This window comes from Zingiber officinale, chromosome 5B (genome assembly GCF_018446385.1).
Source record: "Zingiber officinale cultivar Zhangliang chromosome 5B, Zo_v1.1, whole genome shotgun sequence".
Lineage (NCBI taxonomy): Eukaryota > Viridiplantae > Streptophyta > Magnoliopsida > Zingiberales > Zingiberaceae > Zingiber > Zingiber officinale.
In genome coordinates this window covers 85,458,235-85,483,203 of record NC_055995.1, presented here as the reverse complement: position 1 = coordinate 85,483,203, position 24,969 = coordinate 85,458,235, and the positions used below count along the sequence as shown (strand labels likewise).

The 24,969-nt window shown below is 38.7% G+C and overlaps 2 protein-coding genes across 6 annotated transcripts; one reads left to right on the top strand and one right to left on the bottom strand.

The window, feature by feature from the left end:
- Positions 1-900: 900 nt before the first annotated feature.
- Positions 901-2,817, bottom strand: LOC121984769 (protein IQ-DOMAIN 22-like). Its single transcript, XM_042537899.1, has 3 exons — positions 2,416-2,817; positions 1,749-2,054; positions 901-1,679 (listed from the first exon to the last, which is right to left on the bottom strand). Exons 1-3 carry the CDS (start codon positions 2,776-2,778, stop codon positions 1,107-1,109), a joined length of 1,242 nt encoding a protein of 413 aa, XP_042393833.1. The 5' UTR covers positions 2,779-2,817; the 3' UTR covers positions 901-1,106.
- Positions 2,818-7,322: 4,505 nt separating this feature from the next.
- Positions 7,323-21,722, top strand: LOC121984768 (protein COFACTOR ASSEMBLY OF COMPLEX C SUBUNIT B CCB2, chloroplastic-like). 5 transcript variants are annotated; one of them, XM_042537894.1, is made up of 6 exons: positions 7,323-7,581; positions 7,659-7,771; positions 7,876-7,947; positions 9,366-9,506; positions 9,621-9,771; positions 21,404-21,722. In XM_042537894.1, exons 1-6 carry the CDS (start codon positions 7,347-7,349, stop codon positions 21,439-21,441), a joined length of 750 nt encoding a protein of 249 aa, XP_042393828.1. In that variant the 5' UTR covers positions 7,323-7,346; the 3' UTR covers positions 21,442-21,722. The 5 variants fall into 5 exon arrangements, with proteins under 5 accessions (XP_042393828.1, XP_042393829.1, XP_042393831.1 ...); XM_042537895.1 differs by having other exon boundaries at positions 21,397-21,722; XM_042537897.1 differs by having other exon boundaries at positions 9,611-9,771.
- The last annotated feature ends 3,247 nt before the right edge of the window (positions 21,723-24,969 follow it).

Here is a 24,969-nt window from a genome sequence, read left to right as displayed (position 1 = left end):
TAAGATATTCTCGCTACATAACTTAACTTAATGTATAATTAATAACCTAATTTCTATTTTATTTTTAGATTAAGATTTTTATAAAATAAAATCTTGAATAATATTGTATAATGATTATATTCACATGCAACACATGTCCGTGATGACTAGTTTGAATAACTATTCCAGCTAATTCATTTTAAAATCGATTTGAACCCGTCTTACTTTTTGATAAACAATCTTGATCATGATGGCAAAAGGCGAATACGCTATGTAAATCATGGATGACTACTAGCCTTTGGTAAATCATGGGAGGTAAATCTTGATCCTGGTGGCAAAAGACGTATACGCTCGCCCCCAGCGCCCCCGTCAATCCGTCCGAGGGCTAACACGAAGGAGGTAAATCTTCCAGGGCTAACACGGAGGAGGTAAATCACAGGCGACTACTAGCCTTTGGAATAGTAACTAGCACATAAGGGAAATATTTACCTCGACTTTACTGAGATTCGAACCCCAGACCTCATGATGACAACATCTCATATGCTAACCACTAGACCCATCCGAAAGGACAATAAACAATCTTAATCCTGTCCCTACGAGTAGTTGATACGTACATAAATATTTACTTCAATAAATATTTAAATTAATTCTCTATGATTATAAAATACCACATCTTCTCTCACAAAAGATCTATTTGTATCTTATCATGAAATCCACAATATTAAACCGCTTAAGATAAACAATGTCACCCTATAAGCAACCTTGATCCACTCTCGTTTTAAAACATATTAAAAGCACAGGGTTGATTCTAAATGGGAACTAATCTTATCTGGTATAACTTAAGATTATTATTCTTTAATTATTTTTTAAAATAAGTATTTTTATTTTTTGACTGAACACTCTTAAATCCTCTCAGTGCTCAACTACGGTTTGGATAGAATCCACATTGTTAGTTCAGTTTGACAAATTCAACTCTGGCCTCGCATGAAGCCATGATCAAGATCGAAAAGCAAAACATCTGAACCCAAATAAAAATGATGGATCATAACCGATCGCATAATACGCTAACTCGATCATACTCTATGAGATCATAGATAGATACTCCATCAATCGCAGTTACAACGCCATCAGATTCTTATCGGCGTCCCCAATCTGTCCAACCTCCCCGATCCTGGATATGCTTTGTTGGTGAATTTCGCATGCAAAGACGATGAAGAAGATGAAGAGGCACTCCTCTGAGGCAACAATGGCGGAAGCTGACCGCTTCTCACCAAGGGCCCCTGCTTTTCCATCTCCGGCCTCTGCCTCGGCGCGCTATAAGACCGCAGTTTCGCCCTCGACGACTCCGTGTTCGCCATGTAGCTCGGGCAGCAGTCCATGTAGTCGCTCCACAAGCTCTGAGCACAGTCCTCGTCGGCGGCCTGCTTCAGAGACGACGTTCCGTAGTGTAAGAACGGGCTCTCGCCGGAGGAGTAATTCGACGGCGAGGCGAGCACGGTGGTGAAGCTCCGGCTGTTGCCGGAGTGGTTATGGTGGAGGTTGCTCTTCTTGCGGATGTGGGAGAAGCATTCTATGTCGACTTCCATGATTTTGGCCTTCTTCTCGTCGCCGGCCGGCGAGAAATTTGTGAGCTTCCTTCCTGCGGCGCGGTCGCCATCCCACAAACATGCTCTGTCGACTTCCGCTCTCGATGAATTCCTCTGCAGAGATTGAAGCAAATTTACCAAAAAATTTGAGCGTTAAAGAACACACACCCGAGATTCACTTGCCCTGAGAGTGAAAGATCCATCGGAGGCAATTGGTCGAATAGCACGTTCATAATCCTCATCAGTTGGAGGAGAACAGAAAGCGGGGAATTGAGTAGCCGAGCTCCCGCGCGCGCGGGGACGGGAAGCTTTTGCCGGTGGACGGCTCCTCGACAAGCAGAGAGCCCGACACGCCCGGGCTCTCGCCTGGACGCGCACCAGCGCCTGCATGCACCGGAGAGTCTCCGCCGCCTGCTTCCTGACGATGTTACCACGGACCAGAGCCTGGAGCTTCACCAGTCCCCTCAACGCCTTGAGCGCTCGCCTCGCCTTTTACAAAAACCACAAAGATAGCAGGAATCAATGGACTGGAAGTGACGAATCAGAGAGAGCGGCAATGGAAGGCAGGCAGAGCTTAAAGACTTGGATGAACTGGAAAGCGTCTTTCAGCGGCCTGAGCAAAGATGGGAACTTTGAAGAGACAAGCTCTACTGGAAGCACACAAAGCATCTCTGCGCTCCCAGTGAGCCCTCTGTTGCTTCGAAATCCAAGATCAGATTGGGAGAATTGAGAAAAGATGCAATTTTGCTTCAAAAATTTATACCCTAATTTCCCAATTTCGCCGGCGCAAGGAGATCAAACGAAGGCGCAAAATCGAAACTTGGTATGGGAATAAGGGTTGAAGACAAACCAAGTAACCGCGGAAGCCGGACTGGATCTTGACCGCCGCCCGCTGCTCCTCCCGCTTCCGCTCCGCCCTTCCGCCGCTCGCCGTCAATCTGACCACCACCGCGGCCGCCTGCGCCGCGGCGACTGCGGCCTCCGCCACCGCCGCGGTCGCAGCAGCCACGGCGATCGCTCTCTTGCTATGCTCCCCCGCGTCCGCTTCCGGCACGGGGAGCCGGACCTCCTCGCCGGGCGGCTGGAGGTGCCGCTGCCGCTGCTTCTCCCGGTAGGATTTCCCGAAGCCCCACCACCTCTTCTCCGCGAGCGGCTCGCCCGCCTTCTTCCCGCCGAGCAGCAGCCCCCGGATCCACCTCGCGGCGCGGCCCATCACCGCTCCTCCAGCGACTCCGCAATCACCGGCGCAAGCGCAATTTATAGAGGCACTCCCGATGTGCTCGCGACTTGAGTCGTGGGGTGGTGGGTCCTTGGGGACCGCGCCTATGTTAAAAGAACTTAAGTTTAGTGCTCGGCGATCCTGTTCGGAGTATCAGTTAAGGTCCATCGAGATATCAGTGGTATTGAATATCCCTATGTATATGTCTGAGAAAATGAACCCGTGTGAGATTAACAGACTGCCGTGATTAAGTCGGTGGTACTTAGATTCTGCGCATATTCAGATAAATACATGGAAGGTTAGAGATTAGAAATCAGGAGAAAAGTTCTAGGCAAAGGTTCTTCAACGCTCAAGTCAGATATTTTTTCTTTAGAAAAATAGTGTACGAAGGAAAAAGAACTGTAGAAGACAAGTGCGAATGTGCACGTACCTGCTCAAGGGAGAGGACCTCCAATTTTATATGACCGTGTGTATGTCTGGAGTCTGATCGATGTCAGAGAATGTCGGGTGTCAGAGTTTGTCGGGTGATAGAGGACGCTTGACACCCTCTTATGGACTGAAAGAAAGTTCCATTCGCAAATGACAATAGACCATTGGAATATTCCTTGGCATATGACAACTATTCTCTGACAGTCAGTTACGATTCCCTGACATTGTTGTCGCCTAATGCCTTCTGTACCGCCCATGTTTAGCTACGGGCAGCTCGCGATAACTGTTAGGATGTGGCGCCTGGTTCAAGTCTTTATGAGGGAGACGAGCTGCGATGGGGGCACCCTCTTTTACGCTCGGAGTACTAAAAGGTCGGCTGGGGAGCTATCTTACTGAAAGTTCCAAACCTGTATATGCAGATCGGATTGAACGAACTAAACCAGTCGAGGAAGGTCAGGCCTTTCTCCAGGCTACGTCTTATGCCTCTAATATGGGGTCTTGATCTGTAAGCACCCGACCGGGAATTATGTACTTGATGAGTCAGGCGGTCCTACTCCTTCTTTCCCTAATTGCTGATTGTCACGTCCTCTTGACTTCTGACTGCCATGCGCCCTTGACTTCTAACTATCATGTCCCCTTGATTTCTGACTGTCACACTCTCTTGACTTACGACTGTCACGTACTCTTGACTTATGATTGTCATGTCCTCTTGACTTCTGACTGCCTGACCTTATCAGACCCTACATTTATACACCGTATCATTCAACTTGGTAAGAACTTATTTATATTCGTTCAATATAAATAAGATTAGGTAAATAAATAAATATGAATAACTTATTAGACTAAACAAACAAACTTGAACATACATATGTTCAGCTCATTAACATTAGTGAACAATGTTTGTAAATAATATTCATGAACTATATTTATTAATAAAATTCTTTTCAATGTGATAATAAATAATAAAATAAATAAATAAGTTTGAATTATTAAACTCAATAACCAATTAAACAACTAAAAGTTTCAAATAATCAAATAAACTTAAATTGAGAGATCGATAACACTAAATAAATCAAACTCAAGTCAAGCTTAAATTAAGAGCTCGATAACATGTAAACGAATCAAGCTCAAGCCAAACTTTAAATAAGCTCAAACTCATAAAAAATAAACCAAGTCAAACTTGAACGATCATTTCAAAGGCTTAATTCATTTTAAGTTTGGCTCGGTTACCTTATCAAATAAGCTTGAACTCCCTAAAGCTCGGCTTGGCTCGACTCATTTACAGCCTTAACCATGCGTAGAAGAATCAGACCATCTTCGTAGATGAAAGTACGAGGCTGCCCCTGTGTGGTCTCTGCAATTTCATGTTGGATATATGTGAATGGAGAATAGGTGGAACATGCATAGAGCTCCATTATGAATGAGACTTTAGTCCCACGTTGGGAGTTTCAAGGTAAATTGGTTGTAGGGGTGTAAATGAGGCAAGCCGCTCATAAGTTATTCAAAGCTCGATTCAATAAAAGCTCGTTTGAGTTTGTTTAATGAGGCTCGTTAAGATAAACAAACCAAGCTCAAGCTTCACAATATTCAGCTCGTTAGCTCATGAACATATTCGTTAAGCTCATGAATAAACTTTTAAATAAAAAAATAATAGTTTTGATATTTAATTTATAAATTTTACCCTAAACATATAGATAAATATATTAAATTTCTTTATTAGAATAAAATTATAAATTTTAATAAGAATATTATATTTTTTTCAAATATATAATTTAGTTTTTAATAAATATTTAAATTTATAATTTATATTTATTAAGCTCGTTTATGCTCGATAAAAGTTCGAATAAGCTTGTGAGTCATGAATATAATTGTTAAATAAAGTTCGAGCTCGGCTCAATTATAAATGAGTCAAACTCAAACATTCAAGAGTTTGGCTCGGCTCAGCTCGATTACACACCTAATTGGTTGGTTTTATATTGATTCACATACTTTGATGATGTGAACAAATGCATGGAGAGAGACTCTCTTTCATGTATGGGTGCGCAGGTAATGCAAATCCAGGGCTCGGATTGCACTGAACCATGTTGACTCGTGTGCGAGCACGACCTGCACGCTCCGAATGTCGGACCGGTCGGGGCAAAATTTGTCCAAGTGGAACAACCAATATTTTACCATGTAAATCTTTTTGCTGCTTGTGTAACGGATGTATTAAAAAAAGATTAATGCAGCCGAGTGAAACGTTGCATATTGGTCTTAGCTCATATATAAGGAAGCTACGATCATAGGTAAAGGTTACACGCTTAAAAAGTTGAAGCTCTCCACCTACGTTCCTCTTCTCTTCTGTCGTGCATCTCTTGCTCGGCGGAGTGCCCGTGGTAGCAGACAGGTATCGTTCAATTCGCTGTGACCATCAGTGCTTGGTGGGAATCACGGTTCACTGTTGTATCTTGGGAAACAGACGACCCAAGGAAATCTCGAAGCATAGCTGGATGTTGGGCGAATCTGTTTCAAGGAAACTGCATATCACAGGACTTGGTTCGCACATCCGGCCGCTTGCATCGCTCTTCCGCTCGCAGTGCCTGCCTGGCTACTCTCTCAGTGCGCTCGTTCGGTCGATTTTTACGCTTCGCCCACCCAGTCGTTTCGTTCATCCGTCCGGCAGAAGCTCGCTCAGCCTCTTGCTCGTCAAACTAGCTCGCTCATCTTCTCTGCCCAACCGACCTCAATTTCGCTTGGCTTCTCTACTCGACCGACCTCAAGTTCGTTCGGCCGCTAAGTCAGTCGGTCTTTTCCGTTCAGTTGGCTGCACGCCCATCCGACCTCTCATTTGCTTGATTGTTCACTTGCTCGGCCTCTTTGTCTGCTCGGTCGTGAGCACGTCAGGCGACACACTCGCCTGGTAGATCGCTCGATTCGCTCGACCGCTCAGCTCGCTCGACCGTTCGCGTCACTCGCTTGGCTGCTCACTAACTCGCTCGGTTGCTCAGTTCCTCTGCTCACCCGACCGCTCGCTTGGTCCGTTCGGCTGTACGCTCGCCCAGCTGGTCACTTGCTCGGATACTCTGTCGGGTCGACCTAATTGCTCGGTCAGCCTGACTGCCGAGCCGCTCAGCTTGCTCGGTTGCTCTGCCCGATCAGACTCTTCGTCTGCCCGAACGGACTATTTGGTCAACACTTGGATGCTCGGTCTCGACCGCTTGGACTTTGCTGCGTGGACGCTCTGCTTGCACAGCCACTCCATGGACAACACTTAGTAAAAATTAATATCTACTAGTAACTTGAGATTATCAACTTAAGTTATTTCAATGAATAAATTAAATTAAATTTTAATTATTTAAATTCGACAAAGTCTCAAATATATCTCTGGTAGATGGTTTTCTTCACCATTTCATTCGGCGTGTCCGCCGTACCACCCCCAGGCAAGGCTATGGGCGTAGGATCACGTGTGGCGCCGAGGCTGACGCTGTCGAGGAATGGCAATGGTAGGACAGCCGTGGGCCGTCAGATCTGCGATGGTGCCGTACGGTGGATTACCGCTGCCGGCAAAGATAACGACCTCGTTAACGGCGCCGTCATAATGTGCATGTTTTATCGTCGTCGGTGTCAGATTCGTGTCGTGGTCGGTGGGTTAGTTGGCCGGATGATAATTAAACCGCGGTTGTTCCGGCTGAACTGGTCGTTGAGCTTCTTTTCTGGTGGCTTGTGCATAGCTGCACCAGCGCTGTTAATTCAATAAAAAGTTAACAAGCACAGGAAGTCACAAGAGAACAGAAAAATCCAAGCCCCAATACCTAACCATGGATATGGAGGCTTCAATGCAACAGAATCATCGGCCCCAGCAGGGTGCAGTGGTAAGCATTTATCTCTAGGGGATTATGGACAATGAACGCCCGACGTCTCGAATTTATCCTACGATTAAAAACTTCAGTGGGCTGAGCCATATAGGGGTTTTAAATTGGGCTTGTTTTACGCAAATGTTTGAGACAATGGAAATTTGGGCTTGATTATGGCCCAATTAGCCTAATTATTGTCCAACTGCTAAAAAGGCCAAAATAGATAAATAAATAAATAACGAGTGCTTTTATGAATTTTGCCCAAAATTTTCATCGTGGCCGACAAATATCCGCCTCCAAATGACGGTGAGCGGTTGCAGTTCGTCCGCCGTCGCCGGTGTGAAATGGTCCTTTATCCGTTCGCTTCCTTATCTTCCGACGAGAGCCCCACCTCCCTTCCTCCTCCTTCCTCGATCCACTAGCGCCCTTGTCCGCCGCCGCTTCCTCTTCGCAGTCGTTGCCCGGGACTCCAATCCCCACAACAAGCAGCAGCAGAAGCAAGAGATCAACGTCTCCATCCTACGTTTCACGCTTGGTTCTCTGACTCCATTCCCTCTGTCGCTCCATCCCTCTCCGGCCGTGTTTCACTTACTCATCTTTAGGCATTGACAGGGATTCCGGGCCTTGACGAGTCCTACCTTCCGAGATACCTCAGGATTGCACTTGGCACTCTAATCGTGATCAACCACGTTTTCTCCGCTGCCACCGCCACTCCTTCTCAGCTGGTAATTCAGTGTTCCTTTTGGTTCTCTTGAATTCGATTCGACCGGAAGAAAGTTTCTTATAAGAATTGATTTTTTTGGGGGGGCCTTCTATTTTTCCAAACCAGAGAACTGAGGCTCTAGGGATTTTCTTGGCTACTTTCTCGATCGTCCTCCCTTATCTCGGGAGGTTTCTTGAGGTATGTAAAGCTTTGAAAGACTTTTTTGTATGGTGCATGTGTTACAATCCAGTGGTCCTGTAGACCTGTACATTTAGGATAGGCCGAATGTTCATTGAATGATTTCACTGGCTGTTCCTTGTAGACTCATTTTTTATTGTTCATGCTATCATGTTTCTTCCCAAAGTTAATATTACAATCTAGTTAGCTTCTTGTTTGATGGTGATGGTGAGTACAAGACCCTTATCTCTGCCTTTTTGTGGTACCTTAAAATATTGACAAAATAATTTTGCTCTTTGATTCGTTCCTCATGACTACCATCATTTGATATATCCATGTATCAAATAGGACATTTAACCAAAGGTCCAAACAAAAAATGGTAATTCTCCTAAAAAACACTGACCAAAGAGCTAACAAAGAAATAGCATTCTCCTTAAAATTAATTTAACTCAAAAAGTACTGATTGTGCGGTCTAGCTTCTTGACATTTTTGCTGGGGATCAGGGGGTCGTAGAATTGCAATGTGCATTAGTTTATCTCATGTTGGAGAATTACTACAAACAACTATGCAATAATCCATCTACATTGATAGATATTGATGTGAAATATAACCATTTTGTTGCCTCTATAAGAGTAGATGATTTACTTTTTTGATGTAGCATGAAAGTAAGAATATAATTTACAACATTTTCTTCTTCTTTTTTTCCCTGTGAAAACTTCTCATATAGAGAGCAGGTTAGAGAACAGGAGTATAGAATTGAGTAACTATTCTGAGCAGAGGAAAATTAGAATTTCATGATGATGTGCCAACATAAAGACAATGGAAGAGTCACTGAGCAGTAAAGTCTTCCTTTACATGTGGATAATATATTTCTGGTCCCTGTCTCACTTGTGGTTATTTCTGATTTTGGAAAGCTTTGTTTCTTATATATTCAACCTTCTGCGAAGATTGGTTTATTTGAGTGGATTGATTGTCACTCCGTAGAAAACCTAAATTCAAAAATGTCTGAAGGACTTACACTAGTGAATAATACTGTGTGAGTTTGTTGCTGTTGTCTTACTCTTTCAGCATCCTAGGCCAAGGACTGATTGTTACCTACCTTTGATCCATTGTGGCAAAAGGCGAATACGTTCGCCCCCAGCGCCCCCACCAACCCGTCCCAAGGCCAACACGGAGGAGACCTACCTTTGATCCAGAACTGTACTCTAGTTGTTGGCATTTATTCTTATGCTAGGTGATGACTGTGCATTATCTCCTCTCTAAGTTCTTGATCACTTAGCAACATAGTTAGTCCAATGATCTTTGTGCAGAATGTGCAGGGACTAAAGAATTTGTTGTCGTCCTGTACTTTTTTTTTAATTATCAACATTTGGTAAATTATCGTCCTCATTAATATTCTCCGTTTTATTATATATGTCCCGTTTCTTGAATTTCATCAGGGTGCAATAGCGGATCATACCTCACTGCCAAAAGGAAATAGGCAAATATTTCTCATGTCCAATAACATCTCAGATGATCTCAAGGAAGATATGGCATGGGCCTCTTATGCTCTTTTACGCAACATGAATAGCATATCAGTGGTATAACTTCACATTTCACTAAAAATTAGGTGCCAAAATTGAGATGATAGTATATTCATAAGGTACTATTGTCCAGTACATTTTTATATATCTCTTTGTGCTAGATTATAGCAGTTAATGATGTGCTATGTATACGTGGATATTGGAACATGCCTGAAGATGAAGACGATTCTGAGAGATCATCTATTGCAATGGTTTGGCAATGGGATTCAGCAAAGTGGCTTTTTTGACCTGAAAGAAACACTATATTTTCCTGAAAGCCTAGGTATGATAAATTTTTCTTCTTGGAAAGGATAAATACCTATGTTCCTTTCAACCTTTATCATCTAGTCTAAATGAGTTAGGATGGATTGCTTCAAGAAGAATACCCTGTTCATAATTCGCCCAATTGATGAACCGCTGCCTAAGATAATAAAGCTTCAATTGATGAATAAAATATTAGCTAAATTCTTGGAATCCATGCAGTTTTTAAGAAGATTCCATTATGTGTTAGAATGAAACAAACAAAAGAGTGCCATTTGTACATGTAAATGCGATGACAATACATCGTGAGTCCTAAACCATTTGTGGTAGGCAATATGTGCATGTAAACTTACAATTCCTTAGTTTCACATTGAAAGTTTCAAGGTTTGATGGTTGATTTATATTGTTTCACAAGAATGTATGTTGTGAACAAATTCATGAGAAGACTCTCTCTCATATGTGAGTACGTAGGGGGTACAAATTTAGGGCCTAGATTTGTCCTAAACCAAGTTGGCTCGTGTGTGAACGTGACCTGCGCACCCAAACGAATTAACCGATATTTTGCCACCTAAATTATTCTTTTGCTCAAATTTATTACATTAATGCTTAATGTGATTAATAAGAAACACATATTAATAAATGCATGTAGTGTTTCTTTAGCAAATAAAAAAAATAACGTCATAAGGTACCTTATAAAAGACCCTGAGCATGAGAGGAAAAGAAATAAGGAAAAAAAAAGAGAATACTCCATCCACCTTCCCCCTTCTCTCTTTCCCTCTACCGTGCATCTATTGCTTGGTAGAATACTAGTGATAGCATTCGGGTACTCATTTAGTTCGCCGCAACTACTAGTGCTTGGTGGAGACTCGCGGTTCGCTGTTGTATCTTGGGAAACATACAACCCAAAGTCAACCTCACAGCACCGTCAGAGGTGGGCAAATCCTCTTGATTTTTGAACCCTCAGAAACCCATTCGGGCTTGGCAGTCTAGTGACTTCTCTCCCGACTCTGCACTCAAACTTTGGTGAACTCAGCAGTCACTCAGCACTGGCAACTTGAGATTATCTGTTCAGGTCATCTCGACAGATAGGTTGAATTTGATTTGGTGTAATTTCAATTCAGCTAATTACCTAAAATCTTCAGCAAATTGTCCAGCAATCTTTAAACAGATACGGTTTTGTTGAGATCACAGAACAAAGTGAGAGGTGCAACAGACTCAACACATGATTCCCTCTGTTCCGATTGGAAATATTTCAATCAATCATGGGGAAAGGCTAGAGAAGTTCACTGGGTTGAACTTTAAGAGATGATAGCAGAAGATGCTCTTCTACCTTACCATGCTCAATCTGGCTCTGTTCTTGACCAAGGACCTTCCTAAGCATACTGAGGATGCTACTGATGCTCAAACCATCAATGTGGTGGAGGCATGGACTCATTTTGAATATCTATGCCAAAACTATATCCTCAACAACCTTGTTGACTTGCTATACGCTGTGTATAGCATGGCAAGAACGACTAAGAAGCTGTGGGAGTCCTTAGACAAAGAAGTACAAGACGGAGGATGCAAGGGCCAAAAAGTTCATCGTGAGCCGATTCCTGAACTATAAAATGGTTGACTCTAAGACTTTGATCATCAAAGTCCAAGAGCTTCAGGTGATCTTACATGAGATCCACTCAGAAGGTCTGATTATGAGTGAAAGCTTTCAGGTGGCGGTAATTATTGAGAAGCTGCCTCCAAACCGGAAGGACTTCAAGAACTACTTGAAGCACAAGCGAAAGGAGATGAATGTGGAGGAACTCATTGTTAGACTTCACATCAAAGAAGACAACAAGAGTTCATAGAGAAAGTTGTTTTCTCAGGCTACTGTGAAAGCCAACGTGGTCGAGTACGGTCAAAACTCGAAACGGAAGAACCCTAAAACTTCCAAAATGGGAGCCAGAGGAGGTATAAGTAAGAAATTCTATGGGAAGTGCTTCAACTATGGCCGAGTCGATCACAAATCTTCGGAATATAGAAAGCCAAAGAAGAAGCAGGAAGCTAACTTGAAAGTGGGATTAGAAATGGATGACCTCTGCATTGTTGTCTTTGAACTAAACTTGATCGGTTCAAATCTGCGATAATGGTGGATTGATACTGGATCCATCAGACATGTTTGCTGCAATAAGGAGCTGCTCCATAACTTTGAAGAAGTCAAAGATGGGGACAGGCTATTCATGGGGAACTCAACAATCTCAGTCATCATGGGATAAGGAAAAGTGGTGTTGAAGATGACCTCGAGCAAGGACCTTATTCTGAACAATGTGTTGTATCTTTCAGAGATTCGGAAGAATCTAGTGTCTGATCACTATTAAGCAAGCATGACTTTTGCATTGTTTTTTAATAAGACAGAGTTGTACTGTCCAAGAATAGAATGTTTGTAGGAAGGGGTTATGTATTTGATGAGTTGTTCAAGCTCAATGTAATGACCATTAGACCTAAGATAAATAAAGATGAAAGTTCTTCCACTTATATACTTGAGTCTTCATATTTGTGGCATGGTAGATTAGGACATATTAACTACGATGTATTGGTAGTTTAATAAACATGCAAAGCATACCTACATTCTACCTTAACTCAAAACACAAGTGTGAGACTTGTGTTGAAGCGAAATTGACAAGATCATCCTTTCAATATGTTGAGAGAAGCAACGAATCATTCGGGCTAATTCACACAGATGTGTGCGACCTCAAAGATACACCAATATGTGGTGGGAATAAATACTTTATCACTTTTGTAGATTATTATACAAAATACTATTATGTGTATCTTCTCAAAAGTAAGGTTGAAGCTATAAAAGAATTTATTTTCTATAAAAATGAGGTTAAAAACCAACTTAATAAAAAAATTAATGTGGTTCGAAGTGATCGAGATGGTGAATATGTATCACCATTCCCTGAGTTGTGTGTTGAATATGGAATCAGAATTGAAACAACAACTCTTTACACTCCTCAACATAATGGAGTTGATGAGTGAAAGAATTGTGCTCTAAAGGAGATGATAAATGTTTTTCTATTAAGCTCTGAATTGTCAGAGTTCATGTGGGGGGAAACTGTGTTAACAGCTAATTACTTTTTAAATAAGATATCTCGAAAGAGAATAGATAAGAGCTTTTATGAGTTGTATAATGAAAGATAACCGCCTACAAATATTTGCAAATGTGGAATGTCTTACCAAGTTTTGGTGCTTGATCCGAAAAAAGTTAAGATCTGATAAAAAATTATTGCTAGTATATTTATTGGATATACACATAACAACAGTGCATATTGATTTTTTTGTGTATAAGTCATAAATACTGGATATACACAGGAACTCGATAATAGAATAGAGGAATGCCTTGTTATTCGAGCATGTGTTTTCGTATAAGACTCGAAATGATGCTAGTTCTTCAAAATGGGAATATAAAACACAAGAAGATTATGATGAACCAGTCGAGGTTGAGCTTAGACGAAGTAAAAGAGCTCGGGTGGGAAAATCCTATGGAATGAATTTTATCACTTTCATGTTGAAAAGTGAGTTCCGCAGTTACTCAGAAGTAGTAATCTCTTCTGATGGACCTTATTGGAGAGAGACAATTGCACCTGAGATAGACTCTATCTTGCAAAATCATATTTGGAAACTAATGGATCTTCCTTCGAAAAGTAAACCACCATGTTGCAAGTGAATTTTTAAGAAGAAAATCAAGCCAGATGACACAATTGATAAGTACAAGGTCATATTGGTAATCAAAGGATACTGATAACGAGAAAGCCTTGATTACTTTGATACATATTCTCCGATAGTGAGAATAATTTTTATTAGAGTGTTGTTGGCTATTGTCATTCTATGAAATCTGGAAATATATTAGATGAATGTAAAGATATTCTTTCTAAACGGAGATTTAAAAGAGGAAATCTATATATAACAACCTGAAGGGTTTTTTATACCAGGACAAAAAAATAATGTTTGTAGATTGATGAAGTCATTATATGGAATGAAACAAACACTAAAGTAGTGATATGAGAAATTTGACAATGTCATGAAGGAATGTGGATTTAAAATCAATGAATGTGATAAATGTGTCCACATGAAAACCACATAGAATGACTATGTAATCATATGCTTATATATGTAGATGTCATACTTATCATTGGAAGTAATGATAAGATAATCAAATCACTAAGGATATGTTGAACTCAAGATTTGACATGAAAGACATGGACCTAACTGATGTGATTTTAGGAATCAAAATTCTTAGAACAACAGAAGGACTTGTTCTTAGTCAGTCTCATTACGTGGACCTAACTGCCTTAGTACGAACGCCGATAGATATGAGTCAACATCTATCGAAGAATCGAGGAAAAAGTATCTATTAGATAGAGTATTTTCGAGTGATTGAAAGTTTAATATACTTAATGAGTTGTACACGATCATACTTAGCCTATACAGTAAGTAAACTAAGTAGATACACGAGTAATCTCAGTGTTGAGCACTGAAAAGGGATAACAAGAGTACTGAGGTACTTAAGGTATACTCGTGAATATGAACTACATTATAGGAGATATCCTGCTATGATTGAAAGATACAACGATGTGAGTTGGATATCTGACATAAAAGACTCTAAGTCTACGAGTGAATATATATTTAGGGAGGTGCAGTCATTTCATATAAATCTTCTAAGCAAATCGTAATAATCAGATCCACGATGGAATCTGAGTTTGTAGCTCTTGACAAATGTGATGAAAAGACTGAATGAATATGACAATTCTTAGAAGATGTTCCTAGATGGCCGAAACCGGTGCTGACAATTTGCATATATTGTGATAGTTAATCAACAATTGACCGGGTACAAAGGCATCTGTATAATGATAAGTCTAAACATATACGTTATAAACATAATACCATTATACAACTACTCTCAATAGGTGCTATCATTGTTGACTATGTGAAGACAAATGATAGCCTAGTAAATCCGCTAACCAAAGGGTTAAATAGAGAGTTAGTTGCAGGTTTATCACGGAGGATGGACTTGATGCTGATGAGAAATGTTGGTGCAAAGGAAACCCAACCGATGCAAATTGGAGATCCCAAGAACTAGGTTTAAAGGGACAACCTAACTACACTGACAAAGTTGCTCACTATTGGGGAACAACCCAAAGGATCAGTGAAGGATGGAGGTTAAGCACATGACTTTTAATGATCCAGTAGAGTAATATGGAATACTCTTAAAAGATCATCTATGTGAGAAAAAAGTGGGGTCGCTTCAAAGAGAATTAGACGCACAATTCTTAGAACTTCTCACGGAATCAGATGTGTTCATGGCCAAGAACGGATACACTCATGAGAACTGAGTTGTATCATGGAGAGTCCTGGGTGAAATATGTCAAAGCTTACACCAATGATAGAACAGTTTGTGGACATTGTGTCTACCGTTAGCCAGTAAGCAAATATATTTTCACAAGGGAATGTTCAAAGGATAAAACCTACCTATCTTATACTGGCTTAACTATTGAATACTATCACATGTCATGTTTTCATTCATGCGGGGATTGTTCGGAAAATGTGAATGAAAAATGGTGGAATGGATGAAGGAGGCTTCATTGTGCATAAGACTTTAGTTCCACATTGGAAGTTTTAAGGCTTTATTATTGGTTTATATTGTTTCACATGAATGTATGTTATGAACAAATGCATGAGAAATGACTCTCACATATGCACTATAACAAATATGAATTTCTGCAGCGCGTTATTGACAATGCACGATTAAGGCGCACCGTTAATAATAGTTTTAACAGCGCACCTAATGTCGATTCTCAGGAACTGACGCCGTCTGACGCTACCTGCATGTACCTCCCTCCATATCCGTGGGGCCGACACTAGAGAGGTCGTTAATGTAGTGGATCTATATTTTTTTAACGACGTGCCCAATTATGTGCGCTGCAGATAGTATTATTTTTTTTACAAACAATAACATGCAAAAATAATATGTTGTCAAATATACTTTTGACAATGCGCAATGTGAAGGATTGAAATGAAGCGATAGAGGAGGGGTGAATATCGCTCATTAAAATTTTTTGCTTTTATCGAAACAAACAAATCAAAGTAAAGCAGCAGAAAAAGAAAGAGTAATAAGAATGACTCAGATGGTTACTTGGTTCGGAGCCTATATCGACTCTTACTCCAAGATCCGCGATCGTTGATCGCACTGTTGGGCAATCCACTATGATTTTTTTTTCAAAATCTTCGGAAAGAAGCAATGCGTACAAATGCAAGTAGAAGATAGTAACAAACTACTATCTTCTTTCAAACTAAATACAATGCAAGCTTGAATAAAATATACCGACAAGAATAGTGATGGAGATCATTAGCACTTCGTTGGAGCAGTAGCTTGCTTGAAGATAAGTAGCAAAGCAGCACGAACGAGAGCTTTGGCACAGAGTGAATTAGAATTCGATTAGCTCCCCTTTATAAGCATGGTTCGATTGATCGAAAAGTCATTTGGTCGATTGATCTCCCTATCGGTTGACTAAACACCTGGATTTCCTTCTTCGCCGAGATCCAATCTTCGCTGCATTAAGTGCATTAATTTTTTGATCGACCAATCACCTTGTTCGGTAGATCGAACATAGTACTTTCCCTGTTCGCCGAGATTCGCCATTAATTCTTCATTAAAGCTTTTATTGTTTGGTTATAAGTACAGATGAATTATAAAGAAGTGAGAAAAGAAATCAATCTTAAAAGTTGTCTAAGTTGTGCCGCAATAAAAGTCCAAACTACAAATACTTTATACTTATCTGAGAAGGTAATGTTGGTCCGTGGCTTCACGAAATCTTAGTCTTTTGAAGTTTGAATTTATGGATCAAAATCAGTGGGGATTATTTGTAAAGTGGGCACTATCATCTACCTTTCACGTAAGTATTCATTAACAAATGTTACTTTTAATGATTAAAGTTTCTTCTATTATTTTATGTATTTCATATATATTATTTAGTTTTACATCTCAACTGCATTGTCATATGTTTTTGGTGATAGTTATAGTTCTAACGTGAAGATAGGTCAATAGGTTGGAGTATATCTTTTTAAACTTTCGACTTTAGTTGACTGCTTCACTATTCTATTGATCTAGAAAACAATGAGAATGATGAAGTACGCTCATGATACCTGTATGAGTGTAAATTTGTTCCTAGAGAAACTACTGCATGTGTAGAACAAGGCACAACCTAACCATAGAAATAAAGGTCATGTTTGTCAGATCATGTAAATAAACTAGAAGCTATTTTTGGCCAATAGGGAGACGAGTTTTAAGAACCTTTAAAAGATGATAGACTATAAATTCTTAAATCTAGACTAAAAATTTATTATTATGTGTGGCCTAAAGTTCTAAGTAACTAATTTGGCAGGAACTTTCAAACAAATTTAACAAACTTTAAAACTCCTGAATTCCAATTAGTTCACTTCATCGATGATATTATTTGTACAAGTTTATCTAGACTATTACCATTCTATCTAAATGAATTGCTATTAAATCTATTTTTATCCCATAATAATTAAAACCATCACACTAAGCCACTTTTAATTGCAACGTTAACTAAGCATGCTATCCAAGCAAAATTACATGTGCATAACCATGAAATCAAACAACTCAAGGATAGGATGACACTGGCACATCCAGTACACTGAGCTATCTAGCTAATTTGACTAAACACTAATACAGGAACACACTCTAAAATAGTTTGATCTTCTGGATGAATCATTATCACATAATAATGCAAACTAGTGCAGTTTTAAATAAACCATAATTTTCACCATTACAATTAGAAAAGAGTCCATAGTTTGATCTTCTGGATGAATCATTATCTAGCTTTGTTCCTAGATAAATTATGCCATAGATGTGTTTGTTTACAGAAGAATGAAAGACTCCATGCATGCTACTAGCTTAACTCTTTACTTTGCCTCAAGAAACCCATTTGTTGCTCCATTTGCTTCCTCAATGTGAAGGTTAGTTTAGGGGATAGGATCAGTTTCTGGTCATACAATTTGAGTCGATTTTATTTCCTACAGAATTTCTTCCCTAATGTTTATAGTTGCAGATTGCAAAAATGTCGTGCACTGTGATGCATAATTTCTTCCCTAATTTGAACAAAAATCATAGACAAATAAAATGGTCCAACCAAAATTCCAAACAGCAACAAATATCCGTACAAGGAGCCGAATGTAGCTGGGTGTTCCTGTACTTCCAAAACAAAGAGCTTTCTCAATAGAATAACCCTCAAACTGGCCTCTTCAGTCATTGTAGCAAAGAGGAAATGTTGACTCCTTACACTTCCACATCGCTAGAACTTCCCTTTGCTTCCATCTCCGGACTTCCTACCCTTCAGCTTCTGTGATCCTATTACAAAGAACAAGAGTATGCCATTCTTAATGCATTAAAGCTTGCAGCTTCTGTGATCATATTACAAAGAACAAGAGTATGCCATTCTTAATGCATTAAAGCTTGCAGCTTCTGTGATCCTATTACAAAGAACAAGAGTATGCCATTCTTAATGCATTAAAGCTTGCTTGGAAGCATTAAGGACTTAGAATATTGTGTGAAAACGGTAGTAGTGCAGAAGATAATTAAATGCATTGAAGCTTTTGCAATGGACTGTGATGCAGAAGGGTTATTAGTATTATTGCTACTGTTTTTTTTTTTTTCAATTTCATGTTTTATCTTTTATATCTTAATTACTACGATTTCTTTTCATTACTTGTTTAAGTAATTATTATTTTTTTATCAAATAGATAATTAATTATATATGAATATTTAGACATATTTTAATTTTTAGAAAAAAAAAATATAAAATTCAGAACAATGAGAGAAAATCAAAATCATATTCATGCAATGAGCCGTAGAATTTATGTCCATTTGGCTTATATGATGGTAAAATTTATTATTTATCAAACTTGATGAAAAGTTGTATAGATACACTTAATTAGTAATATTATTATTTGTTCTAACAATTTTTATGTCTTATACTTGAGGAAAAGTAAATCCTACATATACACTAATTACACGATCAGAAGTTTAAATTAAAGGTCACAATAAAAAAACTGAAAAACCTAGTAGTCAAAAATGGTAATTAAACTATCTCTTTATTATTTATAGAATTTGTAAGAAAAAAAAAGATGATGTAAATTTCTTATTTTATCAAAAGTTCTCTTTTATATTTGTAGAAAAAAAATAGAAAAGTATCCACTTGAATCTCACAACATAACTAATATTCTTGATGATGTAATTAGTCTTGTATTTGGCAACGAACCTTAAGATAGAGTGCGCGAAATGAGCTCTGGAGTTATACTGTCAAAAGTTGGAGCTTATGTGCGACAAAATAGAACTATTAAACAACTTGAAAGTACAGTGACTAATCATCAACAAGAAATACAAGAAATACAAGAAATAAGGTTATTGTTTTTTTAAAATATGAGACAACAAAATGAGCAAAAATAGATTAGTAAATAACAACATAGATAAAATATAGAAGAGTTTTGCTATTTTTTGTTATTTGATATTATTTGTCTTAATTACTTCAAGTTTTTGTGTTCTTGTTAGTAAAATTATCTTAGGGTGATATTAATTGACATAATTTGTTTGTAAAGTTAGGTTATTAGTGGTGGCATTGGTAGTGGTATTGAGAATGAAGTTGGTTACGGTAGTCGTGGAAAAAAAATTGTAATGTTAACCAACCTCTAATTGTAGTTCAGGTAATTATTTTGAAATTGTGTTTTTTCTAAATTATAAATTTGTTATAAAAATATGCATAGTAAATTAATAACTTTGTATTGTTATATAGTCAAAAGTGATGGATGTGAGTCATGAATATATTAGTGATAATGCTAAATCTAAACTACTACTTATTGGTGCATTGATGGAGTTGTTGTAGAAGGTCAAAATACATCCACAAATCCAAAAGCAAAAGTGCATCACGTTCTTCTTGGTGGATCATGTTGAAAGTTTGGGTTGATAGAGTTTTTGTGGAGAAAGTGAACCTAATTCGATCAAATGATGAAATACTTTTTTCTCGAGGATGTAATAGGAAGTACAACTGCTTGGTTATCTAAGTTTATAGTTTTGCATGACTGATATGAATTCTACTTATTTTAAAGTCGTATACTCTTTTGTAAGAAAGAAATTATCTTACTAAGTGAATTTTTTGTTACTAGTTTGGATTGTTTTACTTAAATGTGATGTTTATGGTTGAATGTGTATTATAATTGTTTGAGTTTTGATTTTATAATTGTGTTTATGTGGTATATATATGTGATATTATAATTTGTATGTGACATTATAATTGTATGTGATATTTGTATGTAGTATTTAAATGATAGTAACCATAATGCGTTTGTGTTATCTGTATGTGGTATTTGAATGACAGTAACCGCAGCGTGCGCCACACGTTGCGAATGCTCTAATCGCAGCGTGTGGTGTGCGCTGTGAATGCTGTCGATTGCTTTTAATTGTAGCGTGTGGCACACGCTATGAATGCTCTTAATTGCAACGTGCAGTGCGCCTGCGAATATTGTCGATTGCTCTTAATCGTAGCGGGCGTCATGCATTGCAAATGCTCTTAATCGCTGTGTGCGGCGCACACTGCGAATGTTGTCGATCGCTCTTAACTGCAGTGCGCGGCTTGCTGTGAATGCTTGTAACTGCAGCGCGCGGTCCGCACTGTGAATGTTCGTAACCACAGCACACAACACGTGCTATGAATGCTCTTAACTGCACCGCCCGACGTGTGTTGTTGATGTTTTATCTTTTAACAGTTTGTACTTGTGCAGCGTGCAATGCATGTTGCGGATAGTATATTTGCGTGCTGCGGAAAGTTATATTTGTTGTAATGGTGGTGCACAGGAGGGGTACAAATCTAGGGTCTGGATTTGTCCTGAACCAAGTTGGCTCATATGTGAGCATAACCTGCGCGTGCCTAAACGAATTAACCGACATTTTACCACATAAATTATTCTTTTGCTCAAATATAATGCATTAATGCTTAATATGATTAATAAGAATCACACATTAATATAAGTAGCGTTTATTTAGCAAATAAAAAAATAACATCATAAGGCATCTTATAAAAAGCCTTGAGCATGAGAGGAAAAGAAATAAGAAAAAAGGTGAATACTCGTCCACCTTTCCTCCTCTTTGTTCCTCTCTATCGTCCATCTATTACTTGGCAGAATACTGGTGATAGCATTTAGATACTCATTCAGTTTGCTGCAATCACTAATGCTCGGTGGAGACTCGTGGTTCGCCGTTGTATCATGAAAACAGACGACCCAAAGTCAACCTCACAACACTGTCGGAGGTGGACAAATCTATTTTAAGGACATTGCATTGAACGCAGACCTCGGGCTCTTGATTTTTGAACCCTCGGAAACCCATTTGACTTAGCAGTCGGGTGACTTCTCTCCTAACTCTGCACTCGGACTTGGTGAACTTGACAATCAACACTCATCACTTGATAGAATCAACCTCGCTAGCAGTATAAGATTATCTGCTCAGATCATCTCGACAGATAAATTGAATTTGATTTAGTATAATTTTAATTAATTAATTTTAAAAATCTTTGATAGATTGTCCAATAATTTCTTACAGTTTGCAGGTTTTAGTTTCATATATTTTGATGGCCGCCGGATCTGAGTTAAGGATTCCACTACCTACAGGGCTCTTTCAATGCTGGTGCAGCCAGCAATCAGAGTTTCGATGCAGTGACCAATTCGATTCCACCATTGGAGAATTAAGGGTTTCTCCCACTGGCATCCAACGTCAGATATGCATATTCCAAAAAGGATAGAGCTTGGATCAAGGCAGTTGCAAATAAGTTCTTACACACCAGTGAAGTAAAAAATACACAAGGATTTGTAAAGGTATTCAGATATTTGTAATCATTTCTGTTCTAAGCATTTGAATTTCAGGTCTTAGGTTGATTGTTCGCATGAATTCAGGTTGAGTTTGTGTGATTGAGTTGGTTTAGTCATCGGGTAGAGGTGAGCTAGGCGGTTCCTTCATGTTGAGTTGATCAAATTGAATTGACTGAGTTGCCAATTCCTCCTAAACCACCTAGATGACCTAACTTGATCGTCCCACTCGACTTAACCAGGCCGAAGCACCTGACTAACTTGACCTACCTTTATCGCTTGACTTACCTAGAAACTCTAGCTTATCTATAAAGCAAAGATATCAAAAGACTCCATGATAAAAGCTACAAGACTTACATCAATATATTTTACTTTTGAAAATTATTTTTATTTTTTTAAACTACAAGTTTATAGTTATAGTTGTCACAACGTAGATATTTTGACTTTTTATCAACACTAATAAATTATATTATAGCATTTATAGGTCATAGTTACTACAATATATTATAGTAGCACTTTTACTCTCATCAACACTAATACCACTTTGTTATAAAAATATAGTTCATAGTTCTTATAATATGGATGATCCATCTCTGTTTAATACCGATCAATATTAGTCAACAGAGATTAACATCATGTTAAAATAGTTATGTTGTAACATAGACAATTTATTTTTAATTAATACTAATTAAATGATAGTTGCTATAATTGTGTAGTACTTATGAGATAGTAGCGGTTATAATTATATAGTAGTTATGATTTTATAATTACTACAGATGCGGTGATAAAGGGGGATCATTAAGTGCGGGTCAAAGGACGGAGATAGCAGCCGACATGGAGGTCAAAGTCAAGGTGGTTAACGTCAGGATGTCAAAGGGCTCACCTATAGTGGCTAAGCAGAGGTCGACTACAATGACCGATTTGTGCGGGGCAGTGTCCGATCGGCAATAGGCTTGTCCGAGCAGAACAATAAGGCAAGATCGTCAGACGCTCAGTGCGGATCGCAAAATGCTAAGGTCACCGAAGCGCTTGTCCGAGCGGAAGGAGACAAGCTACTATACTCAGTCACCACAAGGAAGAACAGTTGAGACTGACCGAGCGGAGGAGTTCCAGCCGAGCGGTTACCCCGCTCGGCCGAATAGGAGGATCATTGTTGTATCCATCAATATCTTTCTGGGAGATAGTGCCGCTGATACAAGGCATGGTCAACGAGCGGATCGTACGACGGAAGCTTCTATTGTCTTGTAAGGGATATGCATGTCCTGTTAAGGTATGCTGTTAGAAACACTTTCTTGACATGTCCTTTTATAGGACAAATTGGATAACGTGTTCACGGTCAATTGGAGAATGTGTCCATGTTTTGAGAGAAGTGCGCACGTTGTCCACCAGGGTACTATATAAAGGAGGTATATATACAGACGGAGGTACGTATTATTTATCATGTCTGTGTCTACTGTTGCTCCATTTTTTTCCTCTTTCTGATGATTGACTTGAGTATCGGAGGGCCAACGCCGAGGACACCTTTCTTGGTTCGACATTGACGTTTTTTATGTTGCAGAACGGAATAAAATTTATATTGAGTCAATACAACAATTATATCTCTAGTTTATCATCTCTATGATTTTCGAACAGGATCTATTATAATAACATCAAAAATAAAGATAATTTTTTACAGACGTGGAATAGGATAATTTTTTAATAATAAATGAAAAAGTGGTGTTGTTCATTCCGATAAAAAAAAAAGTTCTTTTGAATTATAGTTTTTTATAAAATAAAAATTATATTTTTATTGTGAACTATGGGTGATAAATTTATATCACACTAAATATTTAAAAAAGGTGTTTTTTAATATAAAATAAATGAAGCTTCGGCGATGAAAACTTGTTGTTCATTTCTGAGCTGCCTTAGCAGTTGGCTCCACCCAGGCACATCCAACGCCCAACCCAAACGGCAAGTGGTAACAGCCGCATGAGTACGGATCCGTGTTCAGGGATGTCGCGCGTAGGATTTGACCGTTACAAACTGGCTCCTAACTGTCACTCGTCCTCCGCTCTTAAGGAAACTTTAATTAAAGTCAACAAATTAATTGCATCATCGTCATAAAAAATAACTCGCACGTGGGCCATCTCTCCCGCCCTCTAGCTCCACGTGCACGTTTTTTTTTTGCTTGATGCTTTGCCACGTGGAATACACCGACCAAATATCTAAGAATAAACACCGAAGTAACTGATTAGATTCTATTATCTATTCGTTTAAATCACGTGACCTACACATTAAAATTAGATACCGAATCTTTGAGTGTATTTAGGTAATAATTTATAAAATCAGCATTCTTTAAGTATAAGTGGGAAATCAATCTTTTATTAACTTAATGGCCTTATGTGTCCCCTAAACTATTTTAGTGTTTTGGAAAAGAATGGTAAAGGTGAGGGAAATCTAATGACATAGAATAACTAAGGGTATCTTTAGTGAAAACTCCTATTAATAATGTGATATAAGGGATAAATCTCTCTCAAATGACGGAGCGGCTCAGCGTTTGTAAAGTGACTCTGTGGTAGTAGTTTTTTTTTAATATTTGTTATAAAAAAATAATACACACCCAACACGTCCAACAATAGAGTGTCACTGTTTCAACATTCAACGTTTTTTTTTAGTTTTTCTTTAAAAAATAAAAATATTTAAAAAGCAAAGGGCTAGTGAACGTTAAAATTGAACCATTAAGCAATGACTACTCAACGGTTTATTTTTTTATTTAATTTTTTTTCTATAAACATACTCTCAATATTTCTTTCTTCTTATTATTTTTCAACTCTCTATTTCTTTCAACCATGAAAATATCTTAGAAGACTTGATGGTTGAAAATACAGATCGATCTATACTCCGTGAATTCTAGATAAATCAATTGAAGGAAGATGCAGAGGATATAGATGAACAAAGAATACTCCGACTATATGAGCAACAATACATGGTATGTCAAAGAGCTCAAAGTTTTTCCGGCAAAACACAAAAGAGAAGATATTTAAATCGGGATCTTGAAGTCGGACATGCTCATTTTTTAATGATTATTTCTCTGATGAGTCAATATATCTTGATTATATATTTCGACGTCGATTCCGAATACAAAGAGGGTTATTCCTTCGTATAGTCGAGGCTTTGAAAAATCGTTCAGAATATTTTCAATGGAAGGTCGATGCGACAGGAAAAAAAGTTTGTCGTCACTTCAAAAATGTATGGCGACTATCCGTCAATTGACTTATGGAGTCCCTGCTGATTATTATGATGAGTACCTACGGATTGCTGAAACAACTAC